Raw genomic sequence first — 10,053 nt, 5'->3', positions numbered from 1 at the left:
CATAGCATTTAGTGGAATCTAATAATACCACAGTGTTGCTGCCTTATGAATACAATTTGAATCTAATAATACAGTGTTGCTGCCTTATGAATACAATTTATACACCATACTCACTGCATTATAGTATTTATCTTATGGTTTTGCTTATTCTTTCATTCAGTATTCAAAAAGCGCCTTACTTCATTATTTACATTTATTTATGTTTATATGTATTTTCTAAATAAATTTGGCCTTGGATAAGTGTAGTTCGTGAAGCCACTGTTAAACCGGGACAGTGATCTGAAGGGAGGGGAGAGAGAGATGAGGCAGAGAGGAAAATAGATATTGGGGGAGGGTGGTGGATTTACTGGGACTCAAGCTGCGCTGATCCTCCACTTTCCGGCACTAGCCAGGAGTCCGCCTGCTGCCTCAACTTTATCACTGCCACCTGTTTCTCTCAGAATAACACAACGGCATTAAAGAGTTCAGGACAAGCTGACCAAAGCAAAGAGCCGAGACAAGACACTGACGGTTTCTTGTATCACCTTTTCGACAACCATCCCCTCCACCCCTTTCCCGAGGGAGGCCAGGCTCCGCAACAGGGCGCACTTGGCGACCAGGTTTGTTGTTGTTGTTACCAGGAGAGGAGCGCTCAGCGAGCTGAGCCATAGTCGGGACAACTCTCTTTAAACCGGGCTGCCCCCCTCAGAGGAGTCACTTGCATGGATGTACCATGGCCACGTTTGTCTGCAGGGTTCAGTTTTTAGATGACACCGATCCGTTCAACAGCACAAATTTCCCAGAACCGACGAGACCACCGCTGTACACCTTCAGGGAGGATATCCCCCTCATCAACCAGCTTGCAGGAGTCCACCGGCTCCTCAAAGCTCCACACAAGGTAGGATTACCAGCGTGGTAAAAAGCTGATTCCAGAAGAAACTTGTGCAGTCCAGTGAAATGTCTATGTTTCTATTCAGCAGATATAGCTGCTGATTAGAAATATAGTGATATATTCCATTATACAGTCATATAAGATCACTAGAAACCCAAGGACAACACATAACCTTAGTAGAAATATTATGACATTATTAATAATTTGATTATTTATGACTTTATACAATTTAAGACTGCAGTTTCCCACTTTAAGCCTACCTCGAAGAAACTTCCCTACCCGCCACTCTCAGGCTATTTTGAGAACTAGCTCTGCTGCCTTCCAGCCTGAAACCAGCAGTAACAAACATAGACTTAACTTGTTTTAAGCAAAATATTTGTTGATCCCATGTTAGCACTTTATCTGCTATACTCTAGTGCCTTTAAGGAAGATGCTGGATCTTTACCAGCTCCACCTTTGACCTCTCTGTGGAGGATTGCTAGAAATAAAAAGTCGTCCCTTGTGGCAACCTCTGAAGTTCCATATACCTATATTTTTGCAGTTCAAATGAACAAACCTTGCTGCCTTTTTGCACTCAGCCTTGCATGTCACAGTGACAGGTGGTTGCAAAGGCATTAGTGCAACTAAAATATACCCTTGGTTGCCTTTCATCCAGAAGTGGCAGTTGTTAAGTTTAGGAGCCACAGATGATCAAAATAAAGTGTCAGATTAATGGAAGAAATTATGTGACAGAGAAGAAGAAAGTACATTTTCAGTAATTTTCAGCAACCCAGGGAAAAATAAAGCAACACACATTTGCAGAGGCCATACAAGTGGAGCATACTGTATATTGGATGTGACCTTGTTTTTATTCTTCATTTGGAAGTACAGTAGATGCTGAAAATGCAGATTGAAGTGAATTGAAAATAAAAGTGAGGCAGATGGAAAGAGAGAGAGTTTAACTGCTGACACACAACCCGGATAACAAACCAGTGTTCAGTAGCAGAGTGGTTTTCCAGACCAAGCAGATCTTCTACTGCCCCATCTTTAAAAGCCACAAAACAAATGAAAAAAGCCCACAGCACAGAAAAGCTTATGATTACAACCTATGCAGGGACAGATGGCACAGCCTGCATTGGTATTTGCAGTTTTGTTCACATTAGGAGGAAGACGCAATGGCAACTGGATATTACACTTAGATTATAGCGATGAAACTGAACTGTTGTAGATTTGCCCAGCAGACTGCCCAGAACTAAAATCTGGTGCTTAAAAGGCTCAAATCTTATATTATTGGAAAATGTCAGTACTGCTCCAACTATTTTCTGAGCTTTCTGAGTTTCACAGTATACCTTTGTTAAAACTGCTTTTCTTTCTTTTTGTCTTAACCTTCTCTGCTCCTTTATCAGAAAAGCCTACTGTATCATTATGTTGTGATGGTAGAGTGCTGTGTATAGTTGGCTGGGCTGCATGTAAAGTATAGGTCACTTGTCCCAGAATTCCTGTGGCCAGGGCCTGGATCACTGTGACACTTTGTTCTCCTCACTTTGGATGCTGTGGTTTTCCTGACCTCTTCCTCCTCTTCCTCATCCACCTCTCTGACCATGCACCAGTTTGTACACACATAAACACACACACATAGAAGGTTAGAATAGGCCGCCAAGGCTAAATCAGTGTGCATAGGATGTGTCATTTTGTCCAAACTGTTAAACAAAGAAGTTTCCTTTTGATTCTCACACAAGAGATGCTCATTTTCCTTTTCTAACTTTAAAGAAATAAACCTAAAGTGATTAAAATGGCTCAACAAACTTTGTTCTTCAAAAGTGGCCTAAAATGTAGAAATTAGTGAGTTTTATCAAGCACTAAGATAAGTTAGCCCCTGAAAATAAAATGAGCTTAAATGCAGAAGCTTCACCACAAGTGAGACAACTACAGTTTTGCAAAGAAAAACTCCCCTCAAAAAACAACAGAGCCCAGACAACTTGGTTCTTAGTAGAGCATCACTGGGAGATTTAATAGCTGTGTACCTCCCATTCTTCAAAGAGCCCAACCCTCTGCAGCTCTGATTTTGTCCCAAAGACATCTTAAAATCTCACTGTCTAAGTTAGGTAGGGGCATCGTTAACTCAGCAGGCTCTGTTGTTTTAACACGGAAGTAATTTCTCCCCTACCCACTCTGTTGGGACCAGCTGAGTAAGTGAATATAAACTAGCCACCAAGTGTTTCACTGATCATGAAGGGTTTGCAGTTCCTCCTGGAGACAACTCTGCCTGTTTTGACCCAAACCAAGTGTTTTCCAAGACAGATGCCTTCTGGATGGTGAACTGTTAAAAATACTGTGTTGCAGTGTGAAGTCACTTGTCATTGTCAAAGCAAGTTAATATGACTGAGTAATATGTGTAGATAAGCAAAAGAATGCTGGAGGTGGAGGCACTGCTCTGTTTTGGGACCTGTGTTAGACAGAATGGTGGTTTTTCAGAGAAATAAGGAACACTGTACTGAAGTGCTAAAAAGGACCAGACATGTTGCTGCAGAACACGTGGGTGGAATGTTGATCAAAATGCTTAATGTTGACAGATTGGAAACAAGAAATGTTTTTGTTTTATTCATTGTAGCATTCAGCAAAGTAGAGGTCAAAGTCCCCCCCAAGGTCCGCTTACTGTCTTTTTTCCTGAGCTGGCAATCTCATTCCCCAAGACTCTTCCACCTCCTCTTCTGAAATTTTTTCTTGGCCACATTAAATCACAGTTGTTCCTATTAGTGGGCTATGTGGGAAAAGTTGGCATTTTAGTAAGGATGTGTTGATGGAATGCATGCTTTGTTTTGTGGCCTATCAAGTTGGCACACATGGATTAATGTTGGGAAGGGGTGGGGGAAAACTTGAGAGGAACCCAAAGTTGCCTCCTGTGCCCACAGCAATGATAAGCAAAGGTAGTACTGCATTATCTGCAGCATACAGCTTCCTAGATTCTCCTCTGTAACATTTTAGCCCTGGCAGTGCACCTATATGCCCACCCCTGCAGACACACCCACCCTTGGCCTCCTTTGTGCATGCTTTCTCAGACCAGAGTAAATATAGCAGGGCTATATTTATGCTCTGAGTCCATCTCTGTCTCTGAGTGAAAGAGAGGGACAGACAGAGAGCAGCAGTAGGGCTGATCTGCGGTGCTGTCATGGCTTGACAGCCAGCGGCTCTTTGGCAGAACACCAGAGGCCAGGCAAGGTTAAACACAACCAAGGTACTAAGTGTTAATTCAACTCATGACTCTGATCTCATTCACCTATTCAAACAGCAGCAGCTTTAATAATAAGTTGCATAGCTTGTAGTAATTGTTGCTACATAATGATGAATGTTACTCTTAAGAAGTTGTCACTGGTATGGCTGCTTGCACCTGCTATCAACTTGTGTAATCATAAACATCAGGGCCAGTGGTGTGCAGATATATTTTTGTGCACCTGATCTCACACTCAGCAGGGTGTCTCATTTCACAGCACAGTGGGTCAGTTCTGACCCAGGCTGGTCTGCGGTGTTGCCTTAGATCATACAGAAGGCATGGGCTCCAGATTGATCTGTTCTTTAGAAGTAAAAACAGGAACATAGCACAATCTGCCATGTATATAAATGTGTAATGTAAATGATGTGTGTGGGAGTGACCACCCTCCACAAACCTACACAGTTTTAAATGTGCTGTAGCTTCATATTTTCAACAACAAGTATCATTTCCTCCATAGCTGCTATTTAAATGCACAAAAATCTCACTTTCCTCTCCTTATTTTATGGACCATTGTGCCACTCTTGTTCAAACCCCTGCCCTGTAAAATGGCCTTATCTTACAGGCTCAATTTGCTTTTTTTTAAAAGGGGGTGTGAAAGACATGGAGTGAGGGGAGAGACACCAGTGTCATTCCTGTTTGTGGTTCATGTTCAGTATGTACATCACTGCCAAGAAAACTCCACCTGCCAACTTGAATAATCAAGTGCTCAATCTTATTTTGCACCCCTAATACATGTACTGTAGATATAAATGCCAGTTTTAAGGACCACTTTGGTCAGTTCATTTAATCCATTCTAATATCTTAGGTCAGGTTAATTTTTCATTAATACTCCTGTATTAAAACATTGCCTTTCTTCCTTTCCACAGCTTGATGACTGTACACTTCAGCTCTCCCACAATGGCACCTATCTGGACCTGGAGTCCTCTCTAGCTGAGCAAAGGGATGAGCTGGAGGGCTTTCAGCAGGCTGACACAACAATCACACTCTGTAATACATATACTTTTCCTTCCCTGTCAAAAGATCTCCATTCATTTGGAATTTGCCCTCAGCCGTCTTTGTGGGGACCAGATGCTGGTCTCCACCATGTAAATCATAGAATTTTAGGGTGACAAGTTGGGGTTAGGCATGTAGTGGATATGGTTAAGTAAGTCTCATTTTGATGAAATTAATGTAAGTCAGTATAAGTCCCTACAAAGAATGAAAACAAACATGTATGAGAGCACACACACACATAGGCACACACATTTTTTGAGTTTCTCTATTCTTATAAAATGGGAAGAATCACAAGCTATGGATTTCTTGGAAGTGCAAGTTGATGGAAAGTGTAGCTTCCAGTCAACAAAACAAAACAAAAGAGTTGTCTTTTACAGAAAGTATGAAGCACTCTGGAAAGCGGGACAGATGTACCCTTGCTTTCACAACAGCAGCTCTTCTTTCACTGTATTTTCATAATAATTGATATTCTGGTCTTTGTTACAAACCTGTCAACTGAGAATGCTACAGGAAAAATTATAACAATTTTATAACGGTAGTGAATCATTTTCCCAGCTGTCTCACAAAAAAGAGGAATAGAAAATGGAGCTCTGCTACTGTGGCTCAGGATTTTCCCCAGAAAACTTTATAGTTCAAAACCACCTATACCCTGACATGTGTTGTACTGTGATCAGTTTTGTAGACTGTGGCATAAACAATAGACAAGACACATACATATTTGGTATTGCTGGGTGAAACAGTACTAGTGTTAGCAGGTGGATGATAGCCTAGTTACTACATTTGTATGCTAATGTAACCCTTGTGCAATCAACAGTTTTACAGATCTCTAAAATATAATAGTCACTGACTGATTGATTGAGCCATTGATTGTTACTGTAAATGATTGGTTATTTATAGCAGTAATGGCAAACTGACCCTGGATTTGCCAGAAATGATCCAATCACAATACAATTTGTTTTTTTGGCACCTGGCAGTAGAGTATGAGCAGTCGAGTATATTGTATTTTTATGTCTGAACCAGAACAAGCCTGATGCAGATGAGTTTGTGTACAATCATGGATAGCGTTGTCATGCACTTAACCAGCTCTTCATTTAATTTTGAACAGGCTTAACACTTTAAATTAGCCTACACTAAAAAAAAATATACAGATTCATTTACAAGTGCACTTGTTTAGCCTAAAGTTTGATCTATGTGGCCAAACATGGCCCGAACCCGAGCATGATTTCTAAGTTTCTGTCTGAACACGACCCAGACCTTCAGTTACCCTAGAGTTTACTTTCTCTTTATACTGCTTAAAATTGTAGTAAGAAAGTCACTTTCGGCTTTTCCCATTTAGGGGTCGCCACAGCGAATCGTCACACTGACGATTTGCATGTTGACATTTGTTTTACACCAGATGCCCTTCCTGACGCAACCTGGATTCAAACCCGGGGCGCCGCGGTGAGAGCGCTGCACCTTAGCCACTAGCCTACCAGGGACAGCATTGCTTAAAATTGTAGTACTTTTTAAAATATCATTATAAGCATAGGAATGTAATACATTTTCAGTGATCACTCTGCTCCTCTATCATCTGTTACCTGTTCCCAAGCTAAAACTCTAAACGCTTGTTAACCGCAGAGCTTCATGTACTTATATTCATTGAAAAGTCTTAATGACACTGTTACGTTATGAGCTCTCTCAACCTACAGCTGGCATTTATTCCTAAAATTTCAGTGTTAAACCATCCACAGCCTTCAAAAATTCAGAACTCTGACCAGATTGCTGGAGCTAACAGGTAATTCTGCACTCTAAGACAGAAGGCAGAATTTCTTTCTTGAGATAACTTATTAGTTTAGCAACTTTTTAATGTTTCATTATCTGTGACTAAGAAACTTCACAGTATGAGTACTGTAGCTAGATAGTGTTCAGTGCTGCTGTTGGCAAGGCATTCTCAGCTTTAGAAGTGCACTTTGTTCTGTTGCCTCCAACATTGCCATAGTTGTCATAATTTTATTCACATAAAGCATTGTCACCCAGAGCTTTGAGAAATAAACTAAGAAGGCAGCTGCTAACTAGCTGCATACACAGTATAAATGTGTGACATTGTGCATTTGTGGAGAGTCGTGGTATGCTGATCATTTGGAGGCCGGGCTTGGCAACACGATAAGTGATGGCAGACCCCCAGAGCTTGGTTGTTCTCTGTGTGTGCTTCTTTCCATGTGTACATTTAATAGTTTGTCTGTCTCTGTGTGCGTGTCTTTGCTGTGCTCCAAGTGAGCCATGTGAAAGAGGTCACAGCCTGGCTCAACAGTATGACATGTGAGGAAGTCCACACATAGTAGTTCTAAAGTAATGCAAGAAGTTACAGTATAGACATATAAAATACAAATAGGTTACATCTGCAGTATTTAGATGGGTGAAGTGTATGAGTGCATGGATGTAGAACAACCTGACAAATAAATCATCAATGTTAACTGGCAGACCAGGGAAGAAAGTGAACAGAGCCTGAAGGTCTAATTTATAGTATCCTGAGCGAGCCTGCTCAGGTGTACTGCATCTCTGTTAAGGACTCAGCTTCCATAACTAACTAGAGAAGATGAGATGGAGACAGCTTTGAGACCACCACACAGATAACGAACATGTGGTTAAAGGCATGCATTACTGAAGTGGTTGGATCTTGGGGAACTGGTTGGATGGGCCTGTTTGTTATCCCATCAAACTGAGGCCTTTGTCAAGTTAAACTGTACTTAGAGCAGAAAATGAATCACATGATGATGGTCCCTCCAGACCGTTTCACCTGTCTTTGTAATATTTAAAATATGTATAAAGGTGCATTAACTATGACTTTACACATTGTCTGATAAATCAAATGAAAAATAGACAGGATGTGGCATCACTTCACTATCCAGTCCCTCTGTGTTGTCAAAATATGGTTCGTAAACTAAGTAATGTGTTTGCTTTGGTAACGTTAGCAAATTACCGAATTAATATAGTGCGTAGAAAATTGCATTTCCTGTTGAAAATGTGTGTGTGGGTTCGTAAACTAAGTAATGTGTTTGCTTTGGTAACGTTAGCAAATTACCGAATTAATATAGTGCTTTGTGTGATATTAGCAGTAGCCAGAGCATTTTCCTTGGTTTGCCAAATTTACTCATTAGCCAGCTAATGCTAGTTTTGGACTGTAGGCTGCATTTAGTACAGTTTGTCACAACCAGGCATCCGTCGACAGAAGGAAACAGGACGTGATGGAAGGGACAGAGAGTGGTGAGCAGTGACTTAATATGTCATATTATTTTGAGTCTCACTAGATTGTCTGGAGACTGAAAATAAATTTGATATTTGTGTTGTAGAAGGGATCCTGAAGTCAATTTTTCTCCTACTGATCTCCAACTCTCGCTCTTACTGAGTTTCTGCTTTGACTGTCACTTTCCCATAACAGATTATCAGAAAGGTAAGAAAGATCAATTTTGTCTATCAGCATCTCAACAGATCATGTTAACATTTTGCTCTATTTCTGAGCAGAGCTGATAACAGATCAGGTGCTGGTGTTTTCCAGCAGTGTTTGTTATCAGATCAGTGCTTTCCCTGCCTGAGTTGGATGTTATCAGCATGTTAGTGATGGAAGTCAGTGATTTGCCCCTGCTGATCTGAAGATAAGCAGTAAGGTTAAGATAGGGAGTTGGAGTTGTGCTCAAAATACCATCATACTTTACCTTCATGTTTATGTGTACACATTTTGTTTTCCAGTTGGAATTATTGTCAAATACTTCTTAGGTTTCCACTGTTTGTTCAGCTTGCCCCTGTGATACTTTTACTTAGTGGGTTAACTAAGTTTCTCAGAAGCTGAAATTTGATAAGCACTCTGCGTGTCTGCAGCAGCTCCAGAGAGAGAGATTTACAATTCAGACTGATCCATTTTCATGTGGATTGTTAATAATGATGCTCTAGAAAAAGTTTGTGTGTGTCAGTGCACTGTTGTAGGCTATTTATTTTAAACTCTGAATAAATCCTTAAAATGTGGCATGGACAGGATAGCAATGTAAATTCAATGAAACAGATTTCTATGGGATGTAAAATTTATGATTACATTTAAACCATGTTACAAGCCCATATTGTTTTCATTCATATGAAACACAAACCCAGTCTCCTTTTTTCCAGCCCATAAAATTAATGTTTCTGAGAAATAGACCTGACTATGAGCAAAACCAAAACAAATGACCATGAAAAATAGAATACACTAAAATATCCTGAATTATTCGATTGCATCTAACTTCACTTAGCATACAAATTATGTGAAATGTCATTTTACAATGTGACTGTGTGTACGTTTTATGGTCACAGCAAAAGATGGCAGGATTCCATGTGCAGTATGTATAGCTTAAAGCTGACTGAAATGGAAATAATCACTTAAAAGTACAAATGGCTAAAATTTTAAATGTGATGGCTTCAAAACATTTGTGGTTTGTCATTATGTCCAGCTATTCTTTGTGTTATAGTTTACACATTAATATCCATGTGTTACTTCAGTTTCAGTTAAATAATAAAGAGCAGGAGAAACTAGAGAAATGCATTTCCTGTCGTAAATGTGTGTGGATGCTGATAAGCTGAAAGATCTTCCTGAAAATGCCTGAAATCAATTGCTGAAACAGCTGAAACATGAGATGAAATGGCTGAAGTTCTTTGTTGAAATAGTTGAGAAGAAATGGCTGAAGGTCTTTGTTGAATAATCTGAAGGATGAGACACAATAAACTAGGAATGGCCTTGAAGAGCTGAACATTTTGATACCTGAATGGCTTTGCTAGCTGAAAGTATGCTGAACTTAAGATGTGAAAATAGTCCAATAGGACCCCACAAAGTAGGTAAAACAAGTAGGTGTGAACATGTGTGTGAGAGAAGGGGGGAGACAGAGAGAGGAAGAAGGGGAGGGGGATAGAGACAGAGAGAGGGAGAGAGAGGAGG

General features: G+C 40.3%; 1 protein-coding gene across 1 annotated transcript in view; it reads left to right on the top strand.

The window, feature by feature from the left end:
• Positions 1-344: 344 nt before the first annotated feature.
• Positions 345-10,053, top strand: part of fhod3a (formin homology 2 domain containing 3a) — a 90,038-nt gene continuing 80,329 nt past the window's right edge. Inside the window, exons 1-2 of the mRNA XM_020586303.1 lie at positions 345-877; positions 4,988-5,086. Coding sequence (XP_020441959.1) covers positions 713-877; positions 4,988-5,086 — 264 coding nt within the window. The 5' untranslated portion in view covers positions 345-712. The remainder of the gene's footprint in view (positions 878-4,987; positions 5,087-10,053) is intronic.

Source organism: Monopterus albus, unplaced genomic scaffold, assembly GCF_001952655.1.
Source record: "Monopterus albus unplaced genomic scaffold, M_albus_1.0 scaffold402.1, whole genome shotgun sequence".
In the NCBI taxonomy this organism is placed as follows: Eukaryota; Metazoa; Chordata; class Actinopteri; order Synbranchiformes; family Synbranchidae; genus Monopterus; species Monopterus albus.
This window is presented reverse-complemented; position numbering and strand designations above follow the sequence as displayed.